The sequence below is a fragment of the Tachypleus tridentatus genome, unplaced genomic scaffold (genome assembly GCF_004210375.1).
Source record: "Tachypleus tridentatus isolate NWPU-2018 unplaced genomic scaffold, ASM421037v1 Hic_cluster_2, whole genome shotgun sequence".
NCBI lineage: Eukaryota > Metazoa > Arthropoda > Merostomata > Xiphosura > Limulidae > Tachypleus > Tachypleus tridentatus.
The window spans coordinates 48,300,866-48,322,580 of record NW_027467782.1 but is presented as its reverse complement, the minus strand read 5'-3'; the positions used below and the strand labels follow the sequence as shown (position 1 = coordinate 48,322,580).

Genomic DNA, 21,715 nt, shown 5'->3' with positions numbered 1-21,715 from the left:
GCGATGTTTATTTTACATTGTTACCAACTGATTGTTAAAACTAAATATCAGTGAAAATTATAATAATAAAAAACGTTTTATTGCATGTAAATATTCAAGAACATAAAACTAGCACTAATGATCATAAAATTATATCTGGTGCATACACAACGACATCATATATTAAAGATTTTAAGTAATCAGATAATATTTCATGGAAAGTACAGTATATTACATTGATCAATATAAATACAAGTCTAGACGTGTTAATTTCATACAATCACAAGTATCAGTCCGTTTCTATATCTTCGTCTTCAATAAATTGTAATTTCTACCTATTATCGTAGGTAAGCAAGTGTTTACGTATGATTAAACAGAAATTTTGTTGTTGTTAAGCAGGAAGCTACGCGATATATTATCAGTGCTTCGCTCACTGCGGGTATCAAAACCTAATTTTGGACTTGCAGCTGACACAGTAGGACAAATAGAGAAATAAAGAAAATAGTAAGAATGAAATAGGACAAAAATATTATCTTAACATTTTATGAACAATGGAATGACACATGAAAAAAAAGTGTACGTCTTATCTTTATTATACGAGACCCTATCCTACAACAGCATTTTAAAAACATGAATTTTTCCTAATCAGGATCAAACAGAATGAAGATGGCACTAGAAAATATCTTCATTATCATCTTCATGTTACACCAAGTACCTGTTGTTTTCCTTCTTGTTCCGAGAATAAAGTTTTACCTGTTAATATTTTTAAAGTTTTACCTGTAAATATTTTTTGAAATAACAAAACATCCGATAAACAATTAGATTATAAACACGCAGTAACTAAGGAACAAGTTTTTTCCCACCATTAGCCTTAAGATACAAACATTCTCTACAAAACATTGTTTACATTTCTTATAAACACAATTATTCAATATTGTATCAATATGTAAGTTTTACGATACTTTGTGATTTTATTACAATTAGTGCGCTTAACTGTGTTAAATAATTAAGACCTGTGTGGCTACCAGCCTGTCTGCCTGTGATAAACTTGTCTGTGTGGTAAAACAACCACATCTGCTTATCAATCGTTTGTCTGCGATAAACTCTTCCGTGAGATTTAAATCACAATCAACCTGTCTGTGTGATAAAACCACATTTATTTATCACATTGGCTGTCTTTCTACTAAAACTTATAATAAACCTTTATTAAACCTCTATTATTTATTTATTATTGGATGTTAAACAACCAATCGTAAGACTATATTTTTTCTCTGAATTTATACAAAAGACTTTGTAATGTGTAATGTAGTTATGGAAACGTGATGAGGAATAAAACTGTTATATTCAAAACTAGTTTTGTAACGAATATAAACGTATCTTTCCACCTCATTTATGTTTCTTTTAAAACGTTAGAAAACTCTTTTGATGTCAGAAAAAATAACTTTAAAACAAACTGACAATTTACTTACTAAATATAGTCGGTGGAAGAACTGAGTTTTAGGGTGACGAGAAATTTCTTTTGTACGCTTATTGTGACCTCTGAATTCAAAATTAAAACTTTTCTTGATAATTATGTACAAATCTCCATTTTTTTTATTTAAAAGAGCACTACACGGGTCTTATACTTTTTGTGCTCACTCAGTTCGTTTTGAAACGAAAAAATACCAGTATTGCATTAAAACAAAATAATTAATAATAAAACATTATATTAAACTTATTTAGCGAATTCTACGATATTTAGTTATAACGTCTTTCATGGGGGCACGTGCTACTGTTGTGTCCTAGTTCCACCGCCTATATTTATCATTTATTTCTCTTAAAAAAAATATATATATACACTTTCAGAAATTTCTGTACGTGAAATATCTTATATTTTGAGAGAATAAATCAATTTTGTTAGTTAAAATAATAAATCTGTGGAATTATGATCAGAAACAGCAAACACGAAGTTTAGATTACTAATTTCATGTTTTGGTACGTGTTTAATGTTATGTCTCAAAGCTTACTCACCTTATTTCATTTCGTTTGCCGCTAATTCGCTTCCTTCTTTTTAACCTGGGGAACATAAATAAAATAGAATTTGATTAGTTATACAGACATAACAAGTAATTCAAGTACAGACAAGTCCATTAGAAGCCCATTTTACCACACGGCTGTGTGGAAAACGTACCTTCTGCAATGTTCAAGTTGATAATGTATCTGTATTTTCATAACCCTATTTCGCTGAAATACCAATGAAATAACCACCTTTTAGAAACGTAGTTGTTTCTAAAATAATCGTAAATGGTGAAATCAAATAAGTCTTGAAAACGGAAAGCATTTTGCTTGGAGATATTGCTTTCATTTTTTTATTCATATTGTAGACGAGTTTACATGATAAAAGATCCACAAAATATCCGAGATCAAGTTATTAATCCTTTAACTACAGGATTTTTAGAATAAGATAATTAATATCGCAAACACCGAAATCTCCAAGTCCTCTTTTCTGAGAAAAACCTTAATAATGTTAGGCCTAAGTTCGACCTATGTTCAATAAAGCGATAAATTAATATTCTAACTTTTGTACTTTTTGCTTTAGTTTAGTTAGGTTTAAAGTTTACGATATTTAATAACATCACTAAACAAACTTATAAAATTATTCGGCGAATTAGTTTTTAAAAACTTTGACAGCTTTGTACAAAATGTTTACAAAAGTACATTCATATCCGTTGAAATGATGTGCGCACTTGTGTGTATTTAGGTAATAAACCGTGCACGTATTTTCAGGATAAACAAAATATATAAAATAATATATTTGTATGTTCGTAATTCTGCTTATTTTCAACGATTCGTAGCTAAATCTTTAATAGCCTTATGTGTGTGTTGTAATGACACAAAATATCTCACATGTTCAAATTAAAGTTTTCTTAATTATTTTATTAATTTCATAGTGAACTGATTTCGTTAAAAAGTAATTAAAATAAGATTTAAACATACATAAATAATTCATATTTGGATAACTTGGAGTGTTATGGTCATATCACACCATACCTTGGAGCGTTATGATGATATAAAACAGTACATTAGTTTTTTGTGGTGTAGAACGATATCTTGAAGTAACTTGGCGATATCATGACATTGGAGTGATGTTGTGGTATATCTTGAAGTGATTTGGCGATATCATGACATTGGAGTGATGTTGTGATGTATCTTGGAGTGACTTGGCGATATCATGACATTGGAGTGATGTTGTGATATATCTTGAAGTGATTTGGCGATATCATGACATTGGAGTGATGTTGTGATGTATCTTGAAGTGACTTGGCGATATCATGACATTAGAGTGATGTTGTGATGTATCTTGAAGTGACTTGGCGATATCATGACATTGGAGTGATGTTGTGATATATCTTGAAGATACGTGGTGATGTCAAGTACTATCTTGAAGATACGTGGTTATCTCAGATATTATCCTAAAGTGATGTGGTTATCTCAGATATTATCCTAAAGTGATGTGGTTATCTCAGATATTATCCTAAAGTGATGTGGTTATCTCAGATATTTTCTTGAAGTAATGTGAAGATATGATCTTTGAGTGATATAGTGATATCAAATATTATGTTGGAGTAATCTGGTGATAATGATGATAGTCGAAACACCCAACACAAACAAACAAACGTTTGGTAGGATAGAAAGTAGCGGAATGAAGTAAGTATAATACATTTAAATCACTAATTTAAAACAGTTAAGCTTATAAAATATTCATTATGATAAGTTTGAATGAAACATCACACTGTTAGGGGTGAAAACCAGGAAAACGTAGAAGTTTACCAGATTTTTGATAGACCAGTTATCTACATTATACCATGTCTGTCGCTTGACCTACCTGTAAATTACAAGCGTTGTGCCAATAATCAACAACAAAAGCGCACTTCCAAGGACAGCTCCAACTACTACTGTATTTTTCATAGCAGCTACAACGAGAAAAAGAAACCTCACGTTTCAGGTTATAAGTTTCAGCCAGTTATAACGAACATTTTACAGAAAAATAGATAGTAAAACAAATGAATCATTTACATAGGAAATAATGTTATATATTTGTGAGATTGTAATGTAAAAGTAAATAATTTGAGAATTAGTATGGTGTCCTGGTTCGGCTATACATCAAGCCAATGTTTCGTTTTTGTTGATCAACTCAAATCTATACATTAAGCTATCTGTGCTCTCTCTGTCCACCAAATATGTCGAAATGAGGATTTCAGAGTTATAAACCCTCAACCTTACCTCTGAGCCTCGGGCACCAAATAGTTAATAAGTGTATTAAACTACGATTTACTAAAACCGTGTTACGCTTTAATAAGTGGTTTACATACCTGACAGAAAAGTATCCCTTTCAGTACAGCGAAACCCTGCGTAGCCCTTGTCACACCTAACAAAGAGATATCATGCATAAGATACCAAACTGCATCGTCTTTAGTACAAAAACGAAACTACAAAGCTAAATAATAATTACAAAATTATTATGAAAATAACAAATATCGTGACATATTTCTTGATATGTTGAAGAAATAAACAAAGCAAAGTGGTGGTTACATACGCGCATATCGATTAAATAATATATTTTTAACTTTATTATACGTTTAAATAGCATAGTTTGTATGTATAATAAAATGTATAGGAATAAAGTTAATTTGAAAAAATTAGTTTATTTAGTGTAGAAGTTCAGGTTGCGTTAATGTTGAAAAAGTCCGTTTTAACCGTTGGACTGACTTAATCAAGAACGACGTTTTTTCTGATTCTTGTTTAAAGAAGTCTCTGTTACTTACTTGCAATAGAACTTATCCGAATTTGTAGGAACACATTGCCCGTTCTTCCCACACGGGTTATCTGAACAGACACCTAGCACAAACAACAAATATTTTAGATAATTTTATCTGCTGTGTGGTTCAATTTAATAAATTAGACCACACCTGTATCTAGATCATGTTGTATCACGAAAGATGTACGATATATATTTAACACTTACTAAAAATGAACGTAGTAATAGAAATCAACGCTTCATCTATACCAGCATACAACATATAACAATATACTATTCTTGTTATATATATATATATATATATATGTAACTTGAAAACACTGGGACAGCGTAAAACAACAAAACACACTGAACCAAACATAAACTTATATATGTTGTTGTGAGGTTAAATGATTCATGGTTTGATTTAATACTAAGCTAATAAATGTCATCTCGTGGTTTCTATCCAACTATGTACAGCTATTAAGCTAACAAATGCCATCTCGTGGTTTCTATCCAACTATGTACAGCTACTAAGCTAACAAATGTCATCTCGTGGTTTCTATCCAACTATGTACAGCTACTAAGTTAACAATACCATCTGGTGGTTTCTATCCAACTATGTACAGCTATTAAGCTAACAAATGCCATCTCGTGGTTTCTATCCAACTATGTACAGCTACTAAGCTAACAAATGTCATCTCGTGGTTTCTATCCAACTATGTACAGCTACTAAGTTAACAATACCATCTGGTGGTTTCTATCCAACTATGTACAGCTACTAAGCTAACAAATGTCATCTCGTGGTTTCTATCCAACTATGTACAGCTACTAAGTTAACAATACCATCTGGTGGTTTCTATCCAACTATGTACAGCTACTAAGTTAACAATACCATCTGGTGGTTTCTATCCAACTATGTACAGCTACTAAGCTAACAAATGTCATCTCGTGGTTTCTATTCAACTATTCACAGATACTAAGTTAACAATACCATCTGGTGGTTTCTATCCAACTATTCACAGATACTAAGCTAACAAATGTCATCTCGTGGTTTCTATCCAACTATGTACAGCTACTAAGTTAACAATACCATCTGGTGGTTTCTATCCAACTATGTACAGCTACTAAGTTAACAATACCATCTGGTGGTTTCTATCCAACTATGTACAGCTACTAAGTTAACAAATGTCATCTCGTGGTTTCTATCCAACTATGTACAGCTACTAAGCTAACAAATGTCATCTCGTGGTTTCTATCCAACTATGTACAGCTACTAAGTTAACAATACCATCTGGTGGTTTCTATCCAACTATGTACAGCTACTAAGCTAACAATACCATCTGGTGGTTTCTATCCAACTATGTACAGCTACTAAGCTAACAAATGTCATCTCGTGGTTTCTATTCAACTATTCACAGATACTAAGTTAACAATACCATCTCGTGGTTTCTATCCAACTATGTACAGCTACTAAGCTAACAAATGTCATCTCGTGGTTTCTATCCAACTATGTACAGCTACTAAGTTAACAATACCATCTCGTGGTTTCTATCCAACTATGTACAGCTACTAAGCTAACAAATGTCATCTCGTGGTTTCTATCCAACTATGTACAGCTACTAAGTTAACAATACCATCTGGTGGTTTCTATCCAACTATGTACAGCTACTAAGTTAACAATACCATCTGGTGGTTTCTATCCAACTATGTACAGCTACTAAGTTAACAATACCATCTGGTGGTTTCTATCCAACTATGTACAGCTACTAAGCTAACAAATGTCATCTCGTGGTTTCTATCCAACTATGTACAGCTACTAAGCTAACAAATGTCATCTCGTGGTTTCTATCCAACTATGTACAGCTACTAAGTTAACAATACCATCTGGTGGTTTCTATCCAACTATGTACAGCTACTAAGTTAACAATACCATCTGGTGGTTTCTATCAAACAATGTACAGCTACTAAGCTAACAAATGTCATCTCGTGGTTTCTATCCAACTATGTACAGCTACTAAGTTAACAATACCATCTGGTGGTTTCTATCCAACTATTCACAGCTACTAAGTTAACAATGCCATATGGTGGTTTCTATCAAACAATGTACAGCTACTAAGCTAACAAATGTCATCTCGTGGTTTCTATCCAACTATGTACAGCTACTAAGCTAACAAATGTCATCTCGTGGTTTCTATTCAACTATTCACAGATACTAAGTTAACAATGCCATATGGTGGTCTCTATCCAACTATTCACAGCTACTAAGTTAACAATGCCATATGGTGGTTTCTATCCAACTATTCACAGCTACTAAGTTAACAATGCCATATGGTGGTTTCTATCCAACTATTCACAGATACTAAGTTAACAATACCATCAGGTGGTTTCTATCCAACTATTCACAGCTACTAAGTTAACAATACCATATGGTGGTTTCTATTCAACTATTCACAGCTACTAAGTTAACAATGCCATATGGTGGTTTCTATCCAACTATTCACAGCTACTAAGTTAACAATGCCATATGGTGGTTTCCATCCAACTATTCACAGATACTAAGTCAACAATGCCATATGGTGGTTTCTATCCAACTATTCACAAATACTAAGTTAACAATACCATATGGTGATTTCTATCCAACTATTCACAGCTACTAAGTTAACAATGCCATATGGTGGTTTCTATCCAACTATTCACAGCTACTAAGTTAACAATGCCATATGGTGGTTTCCATCCAACTATTCAAAGATACTAAGTTAACAATACCATATGGGGTTTTTATCCAACTATTCGCAGCTACTAAGTTAACAATACCATATGGTGGTTTCTATCCAACTCTTCACAGCTACTAAGTTTACAATGCCATATGGTGGTTTCTATCCAACTATTCACAGCTACTAAGTTAACAATACCATATGGTGGTTTCTATCCAACTATTCACAGCTACTAAGTTAACAATGCCATATGGTGGTTTCTATCCAACTATTCACAGCTACTAAGTTAACAATACCATATGGTGGTTTCTATCCAACTATTCACAGCTACTAAGTTAACAATACCATATGGTGGTTTCTATCCAACTGTTCACAGATACTAAGTTAACAATGCCATATGGTGGTTTCTATCCAACTATTCACAGCTACTAAGTTAACAATGCCATATGGTGGTTTCTATCCAACTATTCACAGCTACTAAGTTAACAATACCATATGGTGGTTTCTATCCAACTATTCACAGATACTAAGTTAACAATGCCATATGGTGGTTTCTATCCAACTATTCACAGCTACTAAGTTAACAATGCCATATGGTGGTTTCTATCCATCTATTCACAGCTACTAAGTTAACAATGCCATATGGTGGTTTCTATCCAACTATTCACAGCTACTAAGTTAACAATACCATATGGTGGTTTTTATCCAACTATTCACAGCTACTAAGTTAACAATTCCATTTGGTGGTTTCTATCCAACTATTCACAGATACTAAGTTAACAATACCATGTGGTGGTTTCTATCGAACTATTCACAACTACTAAGTTAACAATGCCATTTTGTGGTTTCTATCCAACTATTCACAACTACTAAGTTAACAATGCCATTTTGTGGTTTCTATCCAACTATTCACAGATACTAAGTTAACAATACCATGTGGTGGTTTCTATCGAACTATTCACAGCTACTAAGTTAACAATGCCATTTGGTGGTTTCTATCCAACTATTCACAGATACTAAGTTAACAATACCATATGGTGGTTTCTATCCAACTATTCACAACTACTAAGTTAACAGTGCCATTTGGTGGTTTCTATCCATCTATTCACAACTACTAAGTTAACAGTTCCATCTGGTGGTTTCTATCTACCTAATTTCATCTACTAAGTTAAAACAACCATCTGGTGGTTTCTATCTTACTAATCCAAGCTACTAAGTTGACAGTGCCATCTGGTGGTTTCTAGTATTACTAACACTAGCCTTGTGAAACTTACCTATACAATCTGTTTTCTTCGGATCATCGTTGTTACTTTTCAGTTTGTATCCTTCATCACATGGACAAGAATAGCTGCCTATCGTGTTCACACAAGTTGCAAATTTCGGACACGCATTGGGAGAGTCACATTCGTTAATATCTGGAAAATCAAGTAAGTTCTGTTTTCTCCTTCCATAAAACGTATGTGTTACGTGATATTAATGGAGTGTTCCTCATAATTTTTGTGTGAACAATTTCAAATTAAAGTCTTCTACAGAACATAAATAATTAGTATCGGTTTGAATACATTTAATAATATTTTATTTTTAATATACTCTGAGAAAATTCAAAATAAGAATTCAGTTCTAAAACCATAAATGTGCATCTTTCACTATGATATTGAAATTCGGCCCGGGCGTGGCTTGGTAGTTAGGGTCGCACGACTCGTAATTTTAAGGGCGCGGGCTCGAATCCCCGTCGCACCAAACATACTCGACCTTTCAGCGGTGAGAGCGTCATAATGTTATAGTCGATCCCACTATTCGTTTGTAAGAGAGTAGCCCAGAAGCTGGCGGTGGGTATTGATGGCTGAGAAAGATAGCCCTCATGTAGCTTTGCGTGAAATTCCAAACAAACCAAACCAATATTGAAATTGTATGTGAGGTTTATTTATCATGGGTTCCAACGTGGACAAAGATAATACACATACAAAATAATCCGAAATTGTTTAAATTTAAACCTTACATCATATTGTTAGAAAATCACGAATTCTAAATATTAGTGAGGAATATTATTTTGTTTGATTTTGAATTTCGCGCAAAGCTACACAAGAGCTATCTGCGCTAGCCGTCCCTAATTCAACAGTGTAAGACTAGACGGAAAGCGAGTATTAATTGCCACCCTCGCCAATTCTTGGGCTACTCTTTTACCGACGAATGGTGGGATTCACCGTCACATTGTAACGCTCCCACGTCTGAAAGGGAGAGCATCTTTGGTGTGACGGGAATTCGAACCCGGGACCCTAGGATTAAAGAGCAGATAGAAAGAAGCTATCCATCACCACCCACTGCCAACTGTTGGTGTGACGGGGATTCGAACTTGCGTCCCTCGAATTACGAGTCGAGTTCCTTAACTCCTTGGCCATGCCGGACCATGAATATTAGTAAATGTGTCGATTCAATCAATCAATCTATCTGTGTTGTTTATTATTAGCAATCAATTTTTGCTGTTACCAGTTTTATGTTTTCGTGGGTGCTATGAATGGCTTACTCGATTCTTGAAAATATTTGTAAGAACATCGGGCTTTTTATTGAAAGAACTACTTACGTGCGTGTCACGTGAGAGCTTACCAATGCGAAAGGGACAACACTGTACACTGGCTCTACCTTTACCTTAGATCGACCAAAGGAAATATAATATATTTGTATACCAGTGCCATCTACTGGTGTAATTCAGTATCAGTAGGAATGAAGGAAAAACTTAATATGTCTCTTTACTGTTATCAAAATCGTTCAGTGACAAATGTTCTTAGTAGAAATGCAAAGACACTAACTATCGTTCAATTCGTATTTTCATCTGGTCTATTGTCACAATCTGCACACGTTTTCCACAAGGCCTGTGAGAGATATTTAACCAACGGAACTCTGAAGCAAATACACAAAAAAGACAAAATATATATAATAAATATATATTAATAATATATATATTATATATATATTAATAAATATATATATAAAAATAATAAGCCATGATCGTCTGTAAGTAGTTAATTTTGGAAAAGTCCATAAACCATCTCCAAATGAAATTATGTACAAGTCTAATATTTTATCCAATTATTAAACTTCTGTTATTAACTCCACTCGGACCAGTGGTAAGCATAAGATCACCCGCGGTGTGCAGGACGCACGAGCCCATTGTGTAGTTTAGTGCTTAATAATAAAGAACCCAACAAAGTTACCTTCACAATATTCAACTCTTCCTTTCTTTCCAATAGAGAAACCATAGATCATCTTAAAATGTTTCTTGCAAGTACAAGAAAACTCAATGTTCTCGTTGTGTTTTACACAGTCTGTGTGGATAGGACATATTCTTCTTGGACTCGAACACTGATTTATGGGCTCAATTTTTGCTACAGAAATAAAAAGAATAAAAGTTTCTTTAATATCAAAAAGAAACCGTGCACATAATATAATAATATAGATTTCCTTAAAAATTTAAACAGTTGTATTTAGTTTAATGTGATTTTAGTTTAATTTTAATTTCCAGTAACGAAAGTAATATGGCTACAGTGAATCAGGATGTAGTTATAACATGGTTATATTGTACTGTAGGTTATGAATCTGGATCTAGTTAGAACATGGTTATATTGTACTGTAGGTTACGAATCTGGATCTAGTTAGAACGTGTTTATATTGTAATGTAGGTTATGAATCTGGATCTAGTTAGAACATGGTCATATTGTACTGTAGGTTATGAATCTGGATCTAGTTAGAACGTGTTTATATTGTACTGTAGGTTATGAATCTGGATCTAGTTAGAACGTGGTTATATTGTACTGTAGGTTATGAATCTGGATCTAGTTAGAACGTGTTTATATTGTACTGTAGGTTATGAATCTGGATGTAGTTAGAACATGGTTATATTGTACTGCAGGTTATGAATCTGGATCTAATTAGAACATGGTTATATTGTACTGTAGGTTATGAATCTGGATCTAGTTAGAACGTGTTTATATTGTACTGTAGGTTATGAATCTGGATCTAGTTAGAACGTGGTTATATTGTACTGTAGGTTATGAATCTGGATCTAGTTAGAACGTGTTTATATTGTACTGTAGGTTATGAATCTGGATGTAGTTAGAACATGGTTATATTGTACTGTAGGTTATGAATCTGGATCTAGTTAGAACATGGTTATATTGTACTGTAGGTTATGAATCTGGATCTAGTTAGAACATGGTTATATTGTACTGTAGGTTATGAATCTGGATCTAGTTAGAACGTGTTTATATTGTACTGTAGGTTATGAATCTGGATATAGTTAGAACATGGTTACGTTGTACTGTAGGTTATGAATCTGGATCTAGTTAGAACGTGTTTATATTGTACTGTAGGTTATGAATCTGGATGTAGTTATAACGTGGTTATATTGTACTGTAGGTTATGAATCTGGATCTAGTTAGAACATGGTTATATTGTACTGTAGGTTATGAATCTGGATCTAGTTAGAACATGGTTATATTGTACTGTAGGTTATGAATCTGGACGTAGTTAGAACGTGGTTATATTGTACTGTAGGTTATGAATCTGGATGTAGTTAGAACATGGTTATATTGTACTGTAGGTTATGAATCTGGATGTAGTTAGAACATGGTTATATTGTACTGTAGGTTATGAATCTGGATGTAGTTAGAACATAACGGATTGTTATAAATCTCTATTCAGCTAGAGCATAGTAGTTGGATTCTCAGTGTTTGAACGATGCTGCAGTGTGTAGTTATTATTATAAAAAATTAAAGTAAATGAAACATTCAGAACATTTAAAATTTGTCTTTCAATACCAATATAATCCAAGAATTCTAATGATATACTTTTAATTAAACCAGAAATAAATTATAATTATGTTGCTTAAGGAAAGAATCAGAATGTTTCCACTCACTTTCTTTGAGTTTTTCTTTGTTCACGACCAGGCTAGGTGGAATAATACAGTAAGAGTCATTCTTATTTTGACTTCTGCAGACATTATCAGAAGTTATCTTGTTTATAGACATTTCTTCTTTAGTAAACTGTAGAGAAACTGAAGAGTATAATTCACCACCTACTAACTTCACGTCACTGATGACAGCGTCTTCAAAATTGTCTCCATACTGAACTTCCATCTGTGTTCAAAAGAAACAATCATTACTGAATCTAAAGAGACAAATACTGCTTAGTTTAAAGAGACAACAACTGTTCAATCTGTAGAGACAGCCGCTGTTTGTTGGTATATTGGAACAACATATAACACTTGCTAAACAGTTTTTCGTATATTACCTTATAATGACAGTACAACTACATCTGTGCGTGTTATAATAGTTAAGTTAAACGTTGAAAAACTTTAACATTTCTGAAGACGAAACTCTTGTACCAACTTCTACACTAAAATTGTTAAACTACAGTTACTTGAATGGTTAACGAAATTCTGTTATAAAATAATTTTCTTAAATTAAATTTCTTTCAAACGTGACAATTTGGGAAGTCACGTGTTGTGAGGTATATTTCTTTATGTTGATGAGTTATTCAGTGACGTTGCTCTGATGTTAGTTGTTATAAATCAAACGGTTGTTGTTAACAGTTTCGGACATGAAGACAACAGTGTACTCACAGTCGACTTAATGTCCTCCAGTAATTGCTTCCTATTGAAACTTTCTGTAAAGTAAACACCAGGTGGCGCAGCTGATAGAGCGTTGTAGCGGTTCTTAAGTGTCATATGAAAGATGTAGGCGGCCCCCGCTGATCAAAAGCAGAAAATAAAATAATTATATTAATAGATTTATGTTCTGCTAATACATTGAACTGAATACAATAACGCCAAAACATGGGTAGAAATCTTACACTTGACAAAGACGACAGTTCTTAAAAGAATATAATTACTTTTACGATAAAATTTGCATGACGTAAATATCATATTACCAGGTAAGTAAGGAACCTATACATTTAATAATAATTATTGTACTGTTAAAACACTTATGATAAAGATGCATTAATAACTAACGTCAGGTACACTCAGATAATGTTTGATTTACTTGGTAAGGTTCTTACCTAACTTACATCTGGAACCATCCTCAGATTTCACAAAGGATGGTTTACATTCACACGAAGCTTCTCCATTTTCACCAGTCACACAATCAGCAAAATCACGTTCACATGTTTCCAGGTTCTCAGTGAAGGCACAAACATCTAGACAAAGTGTTGTAAATATAAACCACATCAGCATTCAAACATATACAAAAATGTTTTTACCAGCTCATTGAACATTCCTAATGTGCATCTATGGCTCTGTATAATAAAGTAATCTCTATTACTTGTACATCAATATCAGGAAACTGTGACTGAAGCACAGAGAGCGGCAAACTGTGCCCGAAGCACAGAAAGCGACAAACTGTGACCGATGCACAGAGAGCGGCAAACTGTGCCCGAAGCACAGAGAGCGGCAAACTGTACCCGAAGCAAAGAGAGCGGCAAACTGTGACCGAAGCACAGAGAGCGGCAAACTGTGACCGAAGCACAGAGAGCGGCAAACTGTGACCGAAGCAGAGAGAGCGACAAACTGTGACCGAAGCACAGAGAGCGGCAAACTGTGACCGAAGCACAGAGAGCGGCAAACTGTGACCGAAGCACAGAGAGAGAAAACTGTGACCGAAGCACAGAGAGCGGCAAACTGTTCCCGAAGCACAGAGAGCGGCAAACTGTGCCCAAAGCACAGAGAGCGGCAAACTGTGACCGAAGCACAGAGAGCGGCAAACTGTGACCGAAGCACAGAGAGCGGCAAACTGTGACCGAAGCACAGAAAGCGGCAAACTGTGCCCGAAGCACAGAGAGCGGAAAACTGTGACCGAAGCACAGAAAGCTGCAAACTGTGACCGAAGCACAGAAAGCGGCAAACTGTGACCGAAGCACAGAGAGCGGCAAACTGTGACCGAAGCACAGAGAGCGGCAAACTGTGACCGAAGCACAGAAAGCGGCAAACTGTGACCGAAGCACAGAGAGCGGCAAACTGTGACCGAAGCACAGAGAGCGGCAAACTGTGACCGAAGCACAGAGAGCGGCAAACTGTGCCCGAAGCACAGAGAGCGGCAAACCGTGACCGAAGCACAGAGAGCGGCAAACAGTTCCGAAGCACAGAGAGCGGCAAACTGTGACCGAAGCACAGAGAGCGGCAAACTGTGAACGAAGCACAGAGAGCGGCAAACTGTGCCCGAAGCACAGAGAGCGGCAAACTGTGCCCGAAGCACAGAGAGCGGAAAACTGTGAACGAAGCACAGAGAGCGGCAAACTGTGACCGAAGCACAGAGAGCGGCAAACTGTGACCGAAGCACAGAGAGCGGCAAACTGTGACCGAAGCACAGAGAGCGAGCAAACTGTGACCGAAGCACAGAGAGCGGCAACTGTGACCGAAGCACAGAGAGCGGCAAACTGTGACCGAAGCACAGAGAGCGGCAAACCGTGACCGAAGCACAGAGAGCGGCAAACTGTGACCGAAGCACAGAGAGCGGCAAACTGTGAACGAAGCACAGAGAGCGAAGCAACCGGCAACCGACCGAAGCACAGAGAGCGGCAAACTGTGCCCGAAGCACAGAGAGCGGCAAACTGTGACCGAAGCACAGAGAGCGGCAAACTGTGCCCGAAGCACAGAGAGCGGCAACCAGACCGAAGCACAGAGAGCGGCAAACTGTGACCGAAGCACAGAAGCGGCAACCAGTGACCGAAGCACAGAAAGCGGCAAACTGTGACCGAAGCACAGAGAGCGGCAAACTGTGAACGAAGCACAGAGAGCGGCAAACTGTGAACGAAGCACAGAGTCGGGAAACTGTGCACCAAGCACAGAGAGCGGCAAACCGTGACCGAAGCACAGAGAGCGGCAAACCGTGCCCGAAGCACAGAGAGCGGCAAACTGTGACCAAAGCACAGAAGCGGCAAACCAGCCCGAAGCACAGAGAGCGGCAAACTGTGCCCGAAGCACAGAGAGAGGCAAACTGTGACCGAAGCACACAGAGCGGCAAACTGTGCCCGAAGCACAGAGAGCGGCAAACTGTGAACGAAGCACAGAGAGCGGCAAACTGTGACCGAAGCACAGAGAGCGGCAAACTGTGCCCGAAGCACAGAGAGCGGCAAACTGTGACCGAAGCACAGAGAGCGGCAAACTGTGACCGAAGCACAGAGAGCGGCAAACTGTGAACGAAGCACAGAGAGCGGCAAACCGTGCCCGAAGCACAGAGAGCGGCAAACTGTGAACGAAGCACAGAGAGCGGCAAACCGTGACCGAAGCACAGAGAGCGGCAAAAGTGCCCGAAGCACAGAGAGCGGCAAACTGTGACCGAAGCACAGAGAGCGGCAAACTGTGCCCGAAGCACAGAGAGCGGCAAACCAGACCGAAGCACAGAGAGCGGCAAACTGTGACCGAAGCACAGAGAGCGGCAAACCGTGACCGAAGCACAGAGAGCGGCAAACTGTGACCGAAGCACAGAGAGCGGCAACCGTGACCGAAGCACAGAGAGCGGCAAACTGTGACCGAAGCACAGAGAGCGGCAAACTGTGACCGAAGCACAGAAAGCGGCAAACTGTGCCCGAAGCACAGAGAGCGGCAAACTGTGAACGAAGCACAGAGAGCGGCAAACTGTGACCGAAGCACAGAGAGCGGCAAACTGTGCCCGAAGCACAGAGAGCGGCAAACTGTGAACCGAAGCACAGAGAGCGGCAAACTGTGCCCGAAGCACAGAGAGCGGCAAACCGTGACCGAAGCACAGAGAGCGGCAAACTGTGACCGAAGCACAGAGAGCGGCAAACCGTGACCGAAGCACAGAGAGCGGCAAACTGTGAACGAAGCACAGAGAGCGGCAAACTGTGACCGAAGCACAGAGAGCGGCAAACTGTGACCGAAGCACAGAGAGCGGCAAACAGTGACCGAAGCACAGAAAGCGGCAAACTGTGAACGAAGCACAGAGAGCGGCAAACTGTGACCGAAGCACAGAGAGCGGCAAACTGTGACCGAAGCACAGAGAGCGGCAAACTGTGACCGAAGCACAGAGAGCGGCAAACTGTGTCCGAAGCACAGAGAGCGGCAAACCGTGACCGAAGCACAGAAAGCGGCAAACTGTGCCCGAAGCACAGAGAGCGGCAAACTGTGCCCGAAGCACAGAGAGCGGCAACCTGTGAACGAAGCACAGAGAGCGGCAAACTGTGACCGAAGCACAGAAAGCGGCAAACTGTGACCGAAGCACAGAGAGCGGCAAACCAGACCGAAGCACAGAGAGCGGCAAACTGTGCCCGAAGCACAGAGAGCGGCAAACTGTGACCGAAGCACAGAGAGCGGCAAACTGTGACCGAAGCACAGAGAGCGGCAACCGTGACCGAAGCACAGAGAGCGGCAAACAGACCGAAGCACAGAAAGCGGCAAACTGTGACCGAAGCACAGAAAGCTGCAAACTGTGCCCGAAGCACAGAGAGCGGCAAACTGTGACCGAAGCACAGAAAGCGGCAAACTGTGACCGAAGCACAGAGAGCGGCAAACTGTGACCGAAGCACAAAGAGCGGCAAACTGTGAACGAAGCACAGAGAGCGGCAAACTGTGACCGAAGCACAGAAAGCGGCAAACTGTGCCCGAAGCACAGAGAGCGGCAAACTGTGACCGAAGCACAGAGAGCGGCAAACTGTGACCGAAGCACAGAGAGCGGCAAACCGTGACCGAAGCACAGAGAAGCGGCAAACTGTGACCGAAGCACAGAGAGCGGCAAACTGTGACCGAAGCACAGAGAGCGGCAAACTGTGACCGAAGCACAGAGAGCGGCAAACTGTGAACGAAGCACAGAGAGCGGCAAACTGTGACCGAAGCACAGAGAGCGGCAAACTGTGAACCGAAGCACAGAGAGCGGCAAACTGTGACCGAAGCACAGAGAGCGGCAAACTGTGCCCGAAGCACAGAGAGCGGCAAACTGTGACCGAAGCACAGAGAGCGGCAAACTGTGCCCGAAGCACAGAGAGCGGCAAACCGTGACCGAAGCACAGAGAGCGGCAAACTGTGACCGAAGCACAGAGAGCGGCAAACTGTGACCGAAGCACAGAGAGCGGCAAACTGTGACCGAAGCACAGAGAGCGGCAAACCGTGACCGAAGCACAGAGAGCGGCAAACTGTGACCGAAGCACAGAGAGCGGCAAACTGTGACCGAAGCACAGAGAGCGGCAAACTGTGACCGAAGCACAGAAAGCGGCAAACTGTGCCCGAAGCACAGAGAGCGGCAAACTGTGAACGAAGCACAGAGAGCGGCAAACTGTGAGCGAAGCACAGAGAGCGGCAAACTGTGCCCGAAGCACAGAGAGCGGCAAACTGTGAACGAAGCACAGAGAGCGGCAAACCAGACCGAAGCACAGAGAGCGGCAAACGTGACCGAAGCACAGAGAGCGGCAAACCGTGACCGAAGCACAGAGAGCGGCAAACTGTGCCCGAAGCACAGAGAGCGGCAAACCGTGACCGAAGCACAGAGAGCGGCAAACTGTGACCGAAGCACAGAGAGCGGCAAACTGTGACCGAAGCACAGAGAGCGGCAAACTGTGACCGAAGCACAGAGAGCGGCAAACTGTGACCGAAGCACAGAGAGCGGCAAACTGTGACCGAAGCACAGAGAGCGGCAAACTGTGACCGAAGCACAGAGAGCGGCAAACTGTGACCGAAGCACAGAGAGCGGCAAACTGTGACCGAAGCACAGAGAGCGGCAACCTGTGACCGAAGCACAGAGAGCGGCAAACTGTGACCGAAGCACAGAGAGCGGCAAACTGTGACCGAAGCACAGAGAGCGGCAAACTGTGACCGAAGCACAGAGAGCGGCAACCGTGACCGAAGCACAGAGAGCGGCAAACCGTGACCGAAGCACAGAGAGCGGCAAACTGTGACCGAAGCACAGAGAGCGGCAAACTGTGACCGAAGCACAGAGAGCGGCAAACTGTGACCGAAGCACAGAGAGCGGCAAACTGTGACCGAAGCACAGAGAGCGGCAAACTGTGACCGAAGCACAGAGAGCGGCAAACTGTGAACGAAGCACAGAGAGCGGCAAACTGTGACCGAAGCACAGAGAGCGGCAAACCGTGACCGAAGCACAGAGAGCGGCAAACTGTGCCCGAAGCACAGAGAGCGGCAAACTGTGACCGAAGCACAGAGAGCGGCAAACTGTGACCGAAGCACAGAGAGCGGCAAACTGTGACCGAAGCACAGAGAGCGGCAAACTGTGACCGAAGCACAGAGAGCGGCAAACTGTGACCGAAGCACAGAGAGCGGCAAACTGTGACCGAAGCACAGAGAGGCGGCAAGAGAGTGAACGAAGCACAGAGAGCGGCAAACCGTGACCGAAGCACAGAGAGCGGCAAACTGTGACCGAAGCACAGAGAGCGGCAAACTGTGACCGAAGCACAGAGAGCGGCAAACTGTGACCGAAGCACAGAGAGCGGCAAACCGTGACCGAAGCACAGAGAGCGGCAAACCGTGACCGAAGCACAGAGAGCGGCAAACAGTGACCGAAGCACAGAGAGCGGCAAACTGTGACCGAAGCACAGAGAGCGGCAAACTGTGACCGAAGCACAGAGAGCGGCAACCTGTGACCGAAGCACAGAGAGCGGCAAACTGTGCCCGAAGCACAGAGAGCGGCAAACTGTGACCGAAGCACAGAGAGCGGCAAACTGTGACCGAAGCACAGAGAGCGGCAAACTGTGACCGAAGCACAGAGAGCGGCAAACTGTGCCCGAAGCACAGAGAGCGGCAAACTGTGACCGAAGCACAGAGAGCGGCAAACCGTGACCGAAGCACAGAGAGCGGCAAACCGTGACCGAAGCACAGAGAGCGGCAAACTGTGACCGAAGCACAGAGAGCGGCAACCTGTGACCGAAGCACAGAGAGCGGCAAACCGTGACCGAAGCACAGAGAGCGGCAAACCGTGACCGAAGCACAGAGAGCGGCAAACTGTGACCGAAGCACAGAGAGCGGCAAACCAGACCAAACAGAGAGCGGCAAACTGTGACCGAAGCACAGAGAGCGGCAAACTGTGACCGAAGCACAGAGAGCGGCAAACTGTGACCGAAGCACAGAGAGCGGCAAACTGTGACCGAAGCACAGAGAGCGGCAAACCGTGACCGAAGCACAGAGAGCGGCAAACTGTGACCGAAGCACAGAGAGCGGCAAACTGTGACCGAAGCACAGAGAGCGGCAAACCGTGACCGAAGCACAGAGAGCGGCAAACCAGTGACCGAAGCACAGAGAGCGGCAACCGTGACCGAAGCACAGAGAGCGGCAAACTGTGACCGAAGCACAGAGAGCGGCAAACTGTGACCGAAGCACAGAGAGCGGCAAACTGTGACCGAAGCACAGAGAGCGGCAAACTGTGACCGAAGCACAGAGAGCGGCAAACCGTGACCGAAGCACAGAGAGCGGCAAACCCGAAGCACAGAGAGCGGCAAACTGAAGCACAGAGAGCGGCAAACTGTGACCGAAGCACAGAGAGCGGCAAACTGTGACCGAAGCACAGAGAGCGGCAAACTGTGAACGAAGCACAGAGAGCGGCAAACTGTGACCGAAGCACAGAGAGCGGCAAACCGTGACCGAAGCACAGAGAGCGGCAAACTGTGACCGAAGCACAGAGAGCGGCAAACTGTGACCGAAGCACAGAGAGCGGCAAACTGTGACCGAAGCACAGAGAGCGGCAAACTGTGACCGAAGCACAGAGAGCGGCAAACTGTGACCGAAGCACAGAGAGCGGCAAACTGTGAACGAAGCACAGAGAGCGGCAAACTGTGAACGAAGCACAGAGAGCGGCAAACTGTGACCGAAGCACAGAGAGCGGCAAACTGTGACCGAAGCACAGAGAGCGGCAAACTGTGACCGAAGCACAGAGAGCGGCAAACTGTGACCGAAGCACAGAGAGCGGCAAACCGTGAGCCGAAGCACAGAGAGCGGCAAACTGTGACCGAAGCACAGAGAGCGGCAAACTGTGACCGAAGCACAGAGAGCGGCAACCAGACCGAAGCACAGAGAGCGGCAACCGTGACCGAAGCACAGAGAGCGGCAAACTGTGCGAAGCACAGACAGAGCGGCAAACCGTGACCGAAGCACAGAGAGCGGCAAACTGTGAACGAAGCACAGAGAGCGGCAAACTGTGACCGAAGCACAGAGAGCGGCAACCTGTGACCGAAGCACAGAGAGCGGCAAACTGTGCCCGAAGCACAGAGAGCGGCAAACTGTGACCGAAGCACAGAGAGCGGCAAACTGTGCCCGAAGCACAGAGAGCGGCAAACTGTGACCGAAGCACAGAGAGCGGCAAACTGTGCCCGAAGCACAGAGAGCGGCAAACTGTGCCCGAAGCACAGAGAGCGGCAAACTGTGACCGAAGCACAGAGAGCGGCAAACTGTGCCCGAAGCGAAGCACAGAGAGCGGCAAACTGTGACCGAAGCACAGAGAGCGGCAAACCGTGACCGAAGCACAGAGAGCGGCAAAGTGTGCCAGAAGCACAGAGAGCGGCAAACTGTGACCGAAGCACAGAGAGCGGCAAACTGTGACCGAAGCACAGAGAGCGGCAAACTGTGACCGAAGCACAGAGAGCGGCAAACTGTGCCCGAAGCACAGAGAGCGGCAAACTGTGACCGAAGCACAGAGAGCGGCAAACTGTGACCGAAGCACAGAGAGCGGCAAACTGTGCCCGAAGCACAGAGAGCGGCAAACCGTGACCGAAGCACAGAGAGCGGCAAACTGTGACCGAAGCACAGAGAGCGGCAAACTGTGACCGAAGCACAGAGAGCGGCAAACTGTGACCGAAGCACAGAGAGCGGCAAACTGTGACCGAAGCACAGAGAGCGGCAAACCGTGACCGAAGCACAGAGAGCGGCAAACTGTGACCGAAGCACAGAGAGCGGCAAACCGTGACCGAAGCACAGAGAGCGGCAAACTGTGACCGAAGCACAGAGAGCGGCAAACCGTGACCGAAGCACAGAGAGCGGCAAACTGTGACCGAAGCACAGAGAGCGGCAAACTGTGACCGAAGCACAGAGAGCGGCAAACTGTGCCCGAAGCACAGAGAGCGGCAAACTGTGACCGAAGCACAGAGAGCGGCAAACTGTGACCGAAGCACAGAGAGCGGCAAACTGTGACCGAAGCACAGAGAGCGGCAAACTGTGACCGAAGCACAGAGAGCGGCAAACCGTGACCGAAGCACAGAGAGCGGCAAACTGTGACCGAAGCACAGAGAGCGGCAA

At 42.1% G+C, this 21,715-nt stretch overlaps 1 protein-coding gene across 1 annotated transcript; it reads right to left on the bottom strand.

The window, feature by feature from the left end:
- Positions 1 to 554: 554 nt before the first annotated feature.
- LOC143242798 (uncharacterized) lies at positions 555 to 13,843 on the bottom strand. The gene is made up of 10 exons (XM_076486295.1): positions 13,528 to 13,843; positions 13,091 to 13,218; positions 12,386 to 12,605; positions 10,686 to 10,856; positions 8,748 to 8,888; positions 4,785 to 4,857; positions 4,332 to 4,387; positions 3,845 to 3,932; positions 1,990 to 2,034; positions 555 to 732 (listed from the first exon to the last, which is right to left on the bottom strand). Exons 1-10 carry the CDS (start codon positions 13,700 to 13,702, stop codon positions 729 to 731), a joined length of 1,101 nt encoding a protein of 366 aa, XP_076342410.1. The 5' UTR covers positions 13,703 to 13,843; the 3' UTR covers positions 555 to 728.
- Positions 13,844 to 21,715: the final 7,872 nt, after the last annotated feature.